At 41.0% G+C, this 13,005-nt stretch overlaps 1 protein-coding gene and 1 long non-coding RNA gene across 3 annotated transcripts in view; one reads left to right on the top strand and one right to left on the bottom strand.

The window, feature by feature from the left end:
- The window catches only part of LOC146693915 (uncharacterized), a 340,133-nt gene that overhangs the window by 175,128 nt on the left and 152,000 nt on the right, over positions 1–13,005 (top strand). The window lies entirely within an intron of this gene.
- The window catches only part of fchsd2 (FCH and double SH3 domains 2), a 72,691-nt gene that overhangs the window by 40,111 nt on the left and 19,575 nt on the right, over positions 1–13,005 (bottom strand). For both annotated transcript variants that reach the window (XM_085429920.1, XM_085429921.1), the window contains exons 3-6: positions 12,920–12,965; positions 1,221–1,300; positions 633–777; positions 358–491 (exon numbers count right to left, since the gene is read on the bottom strand). In XM_085429920.1, the coding sequence (XP_085286046.1) occupies positions 358–491; positions 633–777; positions 1,221–1,300; positions 12,920–12,965 (405 nt within the window). The remainder of the gene's footprint in view (positions 1–357; positions 492–632; positions 778–1,220; positions 1,301–12,919; positions 12,966–13,005) is intronic.

Raw genomic sequence — 13,005 nt, 5'->3', positions numbered from 1 at the left:
TAATAGTTGGTTGAAATCTGTTGGTCACATCAATGAGATGAATTGAGAAATCAGTGTCTTCAATGCAAACAAAACACAACCCTCAAGCAATCAAAGCAATCCCAAAGAGGTTTTTGGTGCCGCATCCTCTTTGCAACCGATTTCATCTAAATCTGGTAACTGCACCGCTCAAAATCAAAGACAATAAAAAAATTAGAACAGCTTTGTATTGATTTGCAAGTGGACCCAACTCGTGCCAGGCAAATATGTGCCCTCCACAGCATAACAGGGACAACAGATCCCCTCACTGAAACTGACTTGGCAACTACCTGAAAAGCCCTACACACACACACGTGCACAGTGTTGCGGCAGACTTACTTCGCCTCGATGTCGGCCTTCTCTCGTATAGCGTGGGCAACCTGCTCGCAGTCGTAGTATTTTTTCTTAGCTTTGGCCAACTCCTTCACTGACTCCTGCAGCTCTGCTTGAATGCCGCTCAGCTGATCTATTGTCTGTGAAAAGGGAAAAAGACAACAGGCATATGTTTGAAGAACAAGCAGAACAACATGAAGTTAACTCTGAGCAAGCACATTGGAAAGATGCAGCAGCAACAGAGCACAAATACTGCTTCAGGAAAAAAATGACCAACTCACCTTTTTAAGCTGCTGCTCCTTGTACAGTCTAACAGTCTTAGCGGGCTCTGATACTTGACTCTTGTAATTGTCGCATACATTGAGCCTGGACTGGCTCACCTGGACTGTACCTTCTAAATAGGACCTCCACACTGCATACACATTCCTAGTAGGAGAGAAAAAGCACTGAGTGCTGGAAAGTTTCTGCAGCTGGATTATTTAATTAATCCAATATCCATTTGCTTGGATATTGGACATGTTTTTTAAAATGTGGGTTTTAAAAAAACTTTGTGAGCAGGGAACCACAAGGGGAGAAAATTTGTGTCGCAATGCATTATTTCTGTTTGTCAGAATAACTTAGATCCAACTTCAAGTCTTCTATTTCAGTGCCTCTGTTACAGTAAATAATGACTCATAACTGTGCTGTAGACCATGACGATTTTTTTCTAGAATATTGAACGACTCCAGCACAGTATAATTTCAGCCTTCATGTGAACACTGCAGCTGAAATAAATTTGTAGATGATGCAAGAAGACAAAGTAGCTTCCAGCTCCTAATTTTATGTAATATGTGCATTTTTCTGTGTCATATGCACACACACAAACCTACCTATAGTCTGTTCTCTGGTCATCAGGGTTGATTCCAGGCCAGTCTCTCTTTAGGTACTGACTCGCTAACTTCTGCAGAGCCTGAAAGCACAAGAGCACAAAAATGGGGAGCTGGGAACAATTAAGGACCATCTAGCTCCTATTGTCTGATTAATGAATCCCTGCCAAATCCCCGGAGAAGATGCTTTTGATGTTATAGGAAACATGCAGACTGTTAGAATAAAATGAATTACAAGTTTGTGAACTGCACTGAGTCAGCTCACTTGCACCCAGTCATTCAGATGAGAGAAACAGTGTCTAATGTTTGGAATTCATAGCGAATAAAATACATTCAAATCTGCAACTTGACAGAAAATGCATTCACTGTTATCATTATGCAAGAAAAAGGAACGTATGGTGAAGATGGGCGGTTGGATTTTTATTTCTGTACAGTGGATGTTTTACAGTTTAGTTTGGGTATCAGTGCACAAAACAATAGACCGGCTTTGTATCAGTAAATCCGAGTCAGTTCCCGAGAAACCTGAGGGCTACAAGAAAGGGTAACCTACATCTTCCAGACTGGGTCACTGTGTCAGTAACAGTGACTCACAAACGCTCTGTCCTCGTGTCCCTGTGTTTACGTTCGTAGGGATGGGTAGCCTTAATAAAAGAATCCCTACTAAAATACAGTCAAGACAGTTTGAGTTTCAAGGTAAATACTCCAATCCTCAAAGCCACCTTCTTCCCTTTATCTTTTTTATCAAGCTTCCAGATCTGCATGTAAATCTGATATCATTCCTCTTTACAAATCTCCTCCTTGTTATCCTAAATCACCAACACTTCCCTCTCTCCATGCTTCACCCTTCATCACTTACATTATGATTCTCAAAAGGCCTATTTTTAAATCTAACTATTGCCCCCCACAATCCCCTTACACCCAATTGCATTTACACATATACACATCCCTTCTGTGCTCTTTTTTTCTAATACCATGCTATTGAGCTCTCTTTTACTTTTGTCTCTCTCATTATAACATACTCAACAGAATTACCCTGTATCTCTCTTTCTCATCTTGCTTTTTTTCACCTTTCACAGATGGTGACTGAGGCCATCAAAGAACAGTTCTTTCTCTAGTTTCCTGGACCAGATATTTGTTTCCCTCCAGCTGACACACAAGCTTGTGTCCTGGGGGAGACTGTGGCCTAGTGACCCCTGGCATCCACTGTCTAAAAACCTCATAAAGAAAGGGAGAATAACTCTTTTATGAAGAAAAAAGAAAAAAAACAGCATTATCTCCTAAATGTCTCAACTGGAGTGAACTAAGCATGTTTTGTAGTACATGACATGCAGTGAGTAGATTAATAAAGAGAGTCCAGGTTTAGTTTTATTATCTATCTGTGCCTTTATTTTGCACAAATAAAGGAAAGACAAAGAAACAGCAAAAGCAAAATAAACAAATGGGCAAGATTACTGGCATCAGCAACCTTGTGTCATGAACACATAAAGATCAAGAACAGTCATCCTCGCTCTCTTTTTCTCACTCTTACCAACAGGCTGCAGTGGATCTGGATGGCACTTTTACTTTGAAGCCAACATTCTCCATTTCTGGTTTGTGTTGGACTTTTAACAGTTTCACTGTGGCAAGTAGTTTACAAGTATTTGCAGATAAGTCAACACCTTCATGCAAACTATGGGCAACCTTGGGAATCTGCTAACTACTAATTGCAATTAGGTTTTCGGTTCAGCACCATATACCCTTTTAAAACAGATTTCACACTAGTGACGGCAACCTCCAGAAGCCACTCCCCAACTGGTTACCAGGAAGTCACTTACCAGTCTAGGCCTTCGTGGTTAAGGCTTTAGCAATTGATTTCACACCGACGATTACCAGAACCCTTCACAGCTGGTCAGGTAATATTCATTTTCACATAGCAACCGGTGGTCACCGACTGCTGCCTGAGGCCTCAAAGAAATCTCTCTGAACGCTAAACTGCTCAAACAGTCTGATTAGACACTCATCTGCAGAACTTTCCAATACCAACAAACTAACATTCACGCCCACTTCACATGAGGATTATCCATCTGTCCAGCACAGTGAAGACAGGCTGCGTTTGAACCTCTCTTCCTTTTTCATTCTTGTTACAGTATCACATCTCTCTGCTACTGCAGCTCTTAATCCACTCCACACTGAGGCCACCCATATGGAAAAGTAACGGAGAGAAACATTGTACTACCAGATGGGATTCTAAATTTTTTTTTTAATTGTTTGTATTTCTTTTCCATATGTGCATCCATAACAACATAAAGAGCTCCGGATTTCTGACTTGATCTGTGGTTTGTTTCTAGCGAAGAAATTCTTTGCACTGCACTGTAACAGCTAGGAGATAGAGGATGTTATGCCATAGAACCGTCAATAAAGCTATTAAACTACATTTTGACCTCCAGCTGTCTTCAGAATGAAGACAACCCATCACTTGGGTAAGAACAGGACATTCTTACATTCAATATGAACCTGTGGGCAAATTCACACTTAAACAAATCTGAACTTACCATTTATTTAAAGGTGAGAGTGCCTTTGAAAGCAAGCCAAAACATAAAGTTGCAGGAGTAGCCATTTCACTATTAGACATTGACCACCTGCATGTCCTTGCTCCAAACCTTTTTTTTATGCCAGCACACAACTTGGACCCTCTTAGATCAGCCTAAAGAGCTGTTATCAGAGTAAGAGCAATGACTGAATGGTGAGAAGGACACTGACTGACTGATATGTGAAAGCTTACCTAAGGTGCTCTTGGCCTATTAGGAGGATGCTCTTCAGTTACTCCTGGCTCATCTTTTTATTCCAACTGCTCTTGCTACAGCCTCTCTTCCCCCCTTCCTCTCTATTTTCATGCAGTATGCTTTGTTCCTTTCCATTTTTTTCTCATTCTCTCTCTCTCACTCTCTCCAGCTTCCTTCTATTCATTTTCTACAGGACATCTCATCCCTCCATCCTCCTTTCTCTGCTGTCATCACCTGACAACCACCTGAACAGCATGTTGCCATAGCAACTCCTCTGCCCTCCCTATGTGGTCTTGGTGAAGTAGAAATGCTCCCTTTAGTAGTGTGTCTTTATGTGTGTGTATGTCACATTCACACACACACACACACACACACACACACACACACACACACACACACACACACACACACACACATATCCTGTTTTTGTGATCAGAGTGGCAAAACAGGGTACCCAGACTGGAGGATATCCTGTGTGTGTGTGTGTGTGTGTGTGTGTGTGTGTGTGTGTGTGTGTGTGTGTGTGTGTGTGTGTGTGTGTGTGTTAGAGAGAGAGTAACAAATCGTTGACAAACAAAGGAAAATTGAAGGAAGAAGGAGAAAGGCTAAGTTCTGCGTATTTTAGGCATATGAGCTAGTAGGCTTCGCTAAACATCCAGTAATTACACTTGTTATTATAAACATGTGAGTTTGCACACCACTTTTAAAGTCATTACCTCATGTAGGGCATGTGAAAAGGTGAAGGACTCACCCAACTGGACATTAAACTGTATTTAACCAGCCAGCTCGTGTGATGTTCAGGTGCAGCGATTTGTGCCAGTGTGAGAAAAGAGCAAATAACAGCCACAGCTAGCGAGAGGTCGCCCTGCGATACGTATCATGAAAGCTCTACTCATCCAGCACCTAAATCAAACACAGCTCTTCCAGTACCCAGAATGCAGCTGATGCATCACCTGCCGTGGGCTACACAGAACTACCACACAGGCTGTATTGTTAGAGACAGATTATTTGCAACTGTTTGAAATTTTGACAGTCCCTGTGTTACTTTGACAAGAAGTAAGGCAATACACCAATAGCCTTGCAGGACTGATCAATTATTTTTGATAAGTGTGTTTTGAGAACACTCCTGTTTTTAGAGCTGCAGACTAGTGCTTTATTTACTTAGTATCGATCTGATACCAAGTAAATACTGTACCAGTATTGCTGAGTTTAAACTCCGCATGAGTTTGTAAATCACAGCTTAAAACATGAGGTTTTGAATGTAAACACATAAGAATTAGCATATTTCAATATGTTTGGGCTAGTAATCATTTTATTAAACAATGCACATCCTGCTACATCTCTCTCTCATCTCTAGAGAAAAATGATATCATGGTGATAACTGGTCTTTTTTTCTTCCTCAATCCCATTATCTTTATCACTCAATAGCTCTTGTGGTGAATGACTGATTGTTAAAGTTTTATTTGGCAGAGTGTCTGGAATATGAGCTCTGAGTCAGAGTAAAATGAGCATGATAAAATGATTCCATATGCTGCAAAAACAAGCATCAAAAACTAGCTTTTTATAATGTTTGTCTAATAATAATGCTAGCAGGTAGCATGCACCCCATACTCTGACATATTTAGCTGACTCATAATAGCGTGAATCCCCCACGAACCACCGCACTCTCCCTCCCAACAATGTCCAGAGTGGCTGTGTGAAAGAGGTACTGATTACAGGACAAAGTGTGATGACACAACTGTTACTCACTGGTAGGAATGATGACTGTACTTTATCTAAAGTATTAACGGTCGCACCCAAAATTTGTCCGGAGGGCTTTAAACTCTCAGAAATAACTCATGATTACACTTGAGTGACTGCGGAAAGAGGAAGTGATGTCACCCAGTAAGAGCATATGTTAAAGTTATAATCTACAGTGGGGCAAAAAAGTATTTAGTCAGCCACCGATTGTGCAAGTTCCCCCACTTAAAATGATGACAGAGGTCAGTAATTTGCACCAGAGGTACACTTCAACTGTGAGAGACAGAATGTGAAAAAAAAATCCATGAATCCACATGGTAGGATTTGTAAAGAATTTATTCGTAATTTAGGGTGGAAAATAAGTATTTGGTCACCTCAAACAAGGAAAATCTCTGTATGAATGGCACCTGTTTGAACCCATCATCTGTATAAAAGACACCTGTCCACAGCCTCAAACAGTCAGACTCCAAACTCCGCCATGGCCAAGACCAAAGAGCTTTCGAAGGACACCAGGAAAAGTATTGTAGACCTGCACCAGACTGGGAAGAGTGAATCTACAATAGGCAAGCAGCTTGGTGTGAAAAAATCAACTGTGGGAGCAATCATCAGATAATGGAAGACATACAAGACCACTGATAATCTCCCTCGATCTGGGGCTCCACGCAAGATCTCATCCCGTGGGGTCAAAATGATCATGAGAACGGTGAGCAAAGATCCCAGAACCACACGGGGGGACCTGGTGAATGACCTGCAGAGAGCTGGGACCAAAGTAACAAAGGTCACCATCAGTAACACACTACAACGGCAGGGAATCAAATCCCGCAGTGCCAGACGTGTTCCGCTGCTGAAGCCAGTGCATGTCCAGGCCCGTCTGAAGTTTGCCAGAGAGCACATGGATGATACAGCAGAGGATTGGGAGAATGTCATGTGGTCAGATGAAACCAAAGTAGAACTTTTTGGTATAAACTCAACTCGTCGTGTTTGGAGGAAGACGAATACTGAGTTGCATCCCAAGAACACCATACCTACTGTGAAGCATGGGGGTGGAAACATCATGCTATGGGGCTGTTTTTCTGCCAAGGGGACAGGACGACTGATCCGTGTTGAGGACAGAATGAATGGGGCCATGTATCGTGAGATTTTGAGCCAAAACCTCCTTCCATCAGTGAGAACTTTGAAGATGAAACGAGGCTGGGTCTTCCAACATGACAATGATCCAAAACACACCGCCCGGGCAACAAAGGAGTGGCTCCGTAAGAAGCATTTGAAAGTCCTGGAGTGGCCTAGCCAGTCTCCAGACCTCAACCCCATAGAAAATCTGTGGCGGGAGTTGAAAGTCCGTGTTGCTCGGCAACAGCCCCAAAACATCACTGCTCTCGAGAAGATCTGCATGGAGGAATGGGCCAAAATACCAGCTACTGTGTGTGCAAACCTGGTAAAGACCTATAGTAAACGTTTGACCTCTGTTATTGCCAACAATGGTTATGTTACAAAGTACTGAGTTGTATTTTTGTTATTGACCAAATAGTTATTTTCCACCCTGATTTACGAATAAATTCTTTACAAATCCTACCATGTGGATTCATGGAATTTTTTTTCACATTCTGTCTCTCACAGTTGAAGTGTACCTCTGGTGCAAATTACTGACCTCTGTCATCATTTTAGGTGGGGGAACTTGCACAATCGGTGGCTGACTAAATACTTTTTTGCCCCACTGTATAAGTGACTAGCAGTTTCTATGCTTCACTCATCCCTTCACAATTTCTTTGTTTAGTTTATTACTCGTCTGTTGGCTGCAGTCCTGCTAAACACAATCACCTTGATACTTCTGCCCGATGTTTACTCCCTTTGTTCCACTCACTTGTTTTCTCCTGTCTGCGTCTCTCTCACGTTTGCCCATTCTCTAGCTGCCTTCTCTCCCTCTGTCTCTATCTGATTTCTGCCTGTCTTTGCATCTCTGCCTTTTCAGCCCGCCCTCACTTTCTTAACTACTTCCAAGAACAATATACTTGATTTCCTCTCTCGTCTCATCCAGTCTTCACTCATCTGCCCCCAAAGCTCTCTGTTTCTTGTTTATGTGTGTGCAGGGCTAGCTACAGTAAAGTAAGGGAACAGTGAGTGGAGGCTAAATTGAATAGAAGCACCATACAGGACAGTGTAAGAATGTGAGAGAACAGGGAGATAAAAGAGAAGCTGTCACTTTCTTTATCGCAGTCTCTCCTTTTTCCTTAGACTTCTATTAACCTTGAAATCAATGCAAATGAAATAGTATAACAATATCTAATATCAGACACATTAGAGATAAATGCATGATTAACAAGACAGCTACAGTATAATGGATGTGTGCATGAGATCATGTTACATACAGTTTGAAGACAGTGTGAGAGCACTATATAGAGGTGAAACAGTGAAGAAGGAAAAAGAAAAAAGTAAAAAAAATAAAATGCAAAAGCACTAGTTTCAGTTTATTTACAATATTCAGATCTGATGTTTACACTGAATCTGGTTCTGCTGCAGGTTTCTTCCTGTTAAAAGGGAGTTTTTCTTTCCCACTGTCGCCAAAGTGCTTGCTCATAGGAGGTCATCTGATTATTAGGGGTTTTCTCTGTGTTATTGTAGGGTTTTGATTTTACAATATAAAGTGCCTTGAGGCGACTGTTGTTGTGATTTGACGCTGTATAAAACTGTAATAAAACTGAATTGAACCTAAGAACTCATGTATGCTTTTTAATTTTATTTTATTTTTGTCAGAGAACACAACATAAATCAATAATAACCAATAACATTAATGCTGATTTAGCACAAGTAACAGTAAAGCACAGCAGATACAGAGCAGCACAGAAGGCATGCTTTTTTGGGCAGTACAGTGAAGTATGACCCCAGCCTAAAACTATTCCAGTAATGCTGATCGTGGGAGGGAGAATAAGGGACAAACAGCTAACCCTTACATGCTAACCCGCACACTCAGAAAACATGGAGCTTTTGATGGACAGCTGGTAATTGTGGCTGACTCCTGCGCAGAGGGCGGGTGGATGTCTGGTTTGACACATTGAAAGGACAAAGGTTAAATTTTCACTTTCATTCTCGCTCTGTTGTCCTCCTACATCTCCCAGCTCTCAACTTTTTTCTTTAGCTGTTCTGTTAAGGGGTCATGTCCGTTATTCCTCTGCCTCACTGAAGGCTGATTGGCTTTATTTTCCTGACTCACCACCAGGGGTCAGCTACCTGAGTGTCTGGCAGAGAGACAGACGAGAGCCAAACCTTACATGCTAGTAAAATCCTATTGTGAGAGGAAAAAAGGGGGTGGGTGTGTGGGGTGGGGGGGCGTCCTGTTTGCTTATTTGATCTTGAAACAACATCTATTTGCCATTCATCATACATTTATATAAAAAAAGAAAAAGAAAAAAGAAACACTACACTCCAACATTCCTCCACAAACACACACCTACAATTAGGAGGGAATCTATTGTCCTACTAAGTCAGGGGGCTGTTGCTAGGCAACCTCTATTTCTAAGGTGAAAAAGACAGCGCTGAGGGAGAATAGTGAGAGACAGGGAAAGCTAGATAGAGGGAGGGATGTAATGAGCGTCTGAAAGTAGGAGGAGGAGGGGTTGACCACAGGAAACGCTCACTTAATCATTCAAACCGCATGCAAATAAAGACACTCATCCTCTAACACACACAAACAAGCACTTTCCTCTTTTCCTTCTCTCTCCTGCCATCCTCAGTCCATGTATATGCATGGTGAGGATACTGGTGCTGCAAAACAAGGGTTGGTTGTATGGACAGCTGCGAGGAGGCGTATCTGTATGTTAATATGTGCTTAAGAGCAAGCCGGGTTATGTACTAGAATGGTTTTTAATGAGCTCCGGGAGGATTTTTTTTTTTTTTTAGCTGGGAACATTTCTCAGTGACTGTATGGATGCGTGTGTAAATGTCATGGGAGCTTATGCAGAGCAACATCAAATACAATGGAAATCAGACAGTCTCACAGTCTTGGCTGGAAGCGCTGCTTGGCTTCTTCTTAGACACAACTTAACTAACACTCAGTATCACAAGTATGCTGACTCAGCCTTCTACTGGGAATTGTATTTTGGTTTTTCATGTGTCCCAACAAATCAACAGTAGACTACAAAGTGGATGTCTCGTGGATGAAAATAATTTCATGGTATGTAAACAGCTCAGCCATGTTTAAAATGACAGTGGTGTGAAAAAAGCAGCTCTGGAGTGTTTCAGTATTATTACTACTGTCAGAAGTTGAGGTAATGCACCTATCAGCTGTTTGCAGGCCACAATTAAGGTACAAAAATAGAAGAAGAAAGCCTCGCTGACTACCAGATGTTGATAAAATGTGTTGTGACGTAAACAGGAGAAAAATGCTGAGCCAAAAACTACTACAGTCGAACAAAAGTCCTGTGTGGAACACAAGAAATGAAAATGAGGACCAATGCAAACTCTCCTGCACCTAACCACTGTTATGTGAGAGTGGTTGTGGGAGGGTGGGATCATCAAAGAATGATTCCCAGTGAATCTGAATGGTGCTTTTGCTTAAAATGTCTATTCCTTCACAATGAGAATCAGTCTCAATGCCGCACCTAATAGTACCTTTAAATAGGACTTCAAAATGTGCCAGGTTTCTTATAAAATTGTCTGTTATAATCAAACTATTCATTAAGTGTTACTGAATGAGTACTTTAGTCAAACTGGCTTCAGTAAGAAAAAGAGCTTTGAAAAGACATTTGTGTATAATCTAAAAGACCGCGCATGTCTCAGTTTGGATAAAGGAGTTCTCATATTGAAAGCCAACCTATTAAAGAAGGCAATTGAAGCCATTTTCATGAACAGAGGTGCAAGTGAGACAGCAAATCACCATCAGATTGGACTTCAGGGGGTCTTTAAACTGCCAGTTTTATAGTACAAAGCACTTTGTGACGGGTGACTGCACCCATGTGAGAATCATGCAAACAACTGCTTTCGGTGAATTCACTGCAAGCTGCAAGTGGAGCTCCACTCAGTATGTTACTGAGTGGATGCCATGCTTAATTACGTGTAGCAACCTTTTTCCGTCTTATAAGAACTGTAGCTTTTTATCAAACAGGAAACAGAAGAGAAAGAATATACAAAAGAAACAGGGGAAATAAACAGCGACACACTTGCCAATAACTACACAGGAACAAGGGAAGTGAAACCAAATGTGGCCTGCAGCACATGTGTGAGCTTTTAATCATCTGAAGAATGAATCAAAAAGAAATCTGAAAGGCTCACTTTGGAAAGCTCTTAAGTTAAGCAGGCTGCCAATGCACTATGTACGTCCTTTCACTTCTTTTTATATTCTTTTGGGGTTTTTTTTACTGGGAAATCTAATAAGTATAAATCTATAGTTTTCACTAGCACAGACCCTCTGCAAACAGTGGCATAGATGACTGTCATTTACTTAAGGTTAGTCAATGCTTATTAGAGTATTAATTAAACTACAATATATAATATATTAAATTACATTTTATTATCTCAATTTATTAGAGATAAAGCCCTGGATGAAAATTAAATTACACATGCAAGGCCTCAACACAGACAGCACAGTACTTCTACTACCAAAGAGGTCAAAATTAGAAAATCAAGGTGCAACTGAAGTGAGAGCAAGATAAAAGATTGAAGTAACAATAATTCTTGACAGAGCTGTCACTCATCCACTCCGTCAGCTGGTTGAGGTGCAATATTTGACTCACAGCCCTGGAACTGCGTTATTATTACTAATGACGTTCTTATGTGCTCAGATAAATGGGATTATTTTAGTTCTGCTCAACTGATCTGCAGCCTTTAACTCCACACATCGTGCCTTTCTAGTTGACAGATTATTGAAAAGGATTTCGTCACGCTTATCTGAGAGACACTTCAGAATCCATACTAAGTCTTCATCAGCTCCTCTGTTCTGCGGGATCCCTCAAAGCTCAATCCTTGGACCAATTATGTTTTCATTGCATACTATATTAATCCTGAATCATCTTGAGAGCATTGCTTACCTGTATTTTTCTGGTAATCCAACAAAAGGCTCTGCTACCTCAGTCAATGTTTCAGTGCTATTAGTGATTGGATGTCTTCAAAATTCCTCTGTCCTAGTAAAACTGAGGCTCTTGTGTTCCAGTTCTGCTTCTCTATGGAGACTGTTCTTTACTTTAGCCCTCACATTAGCAACATCACATCATATGATCAGAGACTTGGTGTTATTTTTCTCCATCTTTGGGCTTACAGTCTTGTTTCTTTTATCTAACAAACATCTCGCCCTTATTTCCATCCAGTGAAACTTCGAATTCATTTTTAAATTATTAGTTACATATAAAGCCCTACATTGCAAGTCTCCTGCATATACAGCAACAATGCTGACACCTTATTCCACCAGTCAGCCTGGCTGGTCTCTAGAGACTGCTCCCTGATCCTATTTTAAATCTAGAGGCTTCTGTAGCACCTACACTTTGGAACAGCCTTCCCCAGCCCATCAGTTTTGGCTGAATCAGTGGTTTGCTTTAAACTTAGAATGATAGAATGATTTTGGGTTTCTGTACAAACCAAAATTTTGTATGGAAATATGTAAATAACAAACTACTGTAAGACCGTAAACTTGTATGTACCTTATTCTGGGATACATACACTTCTATGTTTTAAAGTGGTGCAACCTCCCTGCTTTTACTCTGGTTGCTACCAAGCTGCACCAGTTGTGAGCTGTAGCAGGGAAACGCTCTGGGATTCTGCTTTGTCGGACTTCTTTCAAGTTTCAAGTGGACACTTTCCATTTTCTAAAGGTGATTTTGAGAATCTCCTAGCAATCAAAGCAATCACAAGCTGTTTTTTGGTGTAGCACCCCCTTTGTGATCAAGTTTACCCAACGACAGCTAGCAAACCAAAAAACCAAAAACCAATCAACAATTGGTCAAGTAATACACATTTTTCCAAAGTAACTGGAGTTTGGGAGGGGGTTGCCAACCAGTCTCTAACCCTCTGTGACTGAGAAGTAAGTACATCCTTTTTGAATATCATAGCATTTTATATTAATTATTGTGTAAAGGATGACGAAAAGCGCTGTGAACAATGAATTTGGTCCAGAGGTGATTGAGAAGATGGAGAAGCTGAAGATATTTAAACAGTATATAGTTTTTGTTTTAATGTATGGGTTCCTATATTTAGCGACAGTCCAGCCAGACCTACCTGTGCATAGTCCCGCTCCAGTTGTCCTTTCTTCAGACTATAGCTCCTGCAACAACAAAAAAAAGAAACTTACTGAAATGTACAGA

This window comes from Copadichromis virginalis, linkage group LG14, assembly GCF_057382275.1.
Source record: "Copadichromis virginalis isolate Kocher_CV1m ecotype Utaka linkage group LG14, C_Virginalis_male_GT1.1, whole genome shotgun sequence".
Taxonomy (NCBI): domain Eukaryota; kingdom Metazoa; phylum Chordata; class Actinopteri; order Cichliformes; family Cichlidae; genus Copadichromis; species Copadichromis virginalis.
The sequence above is the reverse complement of the archived record's forward strand: the minus strand, read 5'-3'. Positions and strand labels throughout refer to the sequence as shown.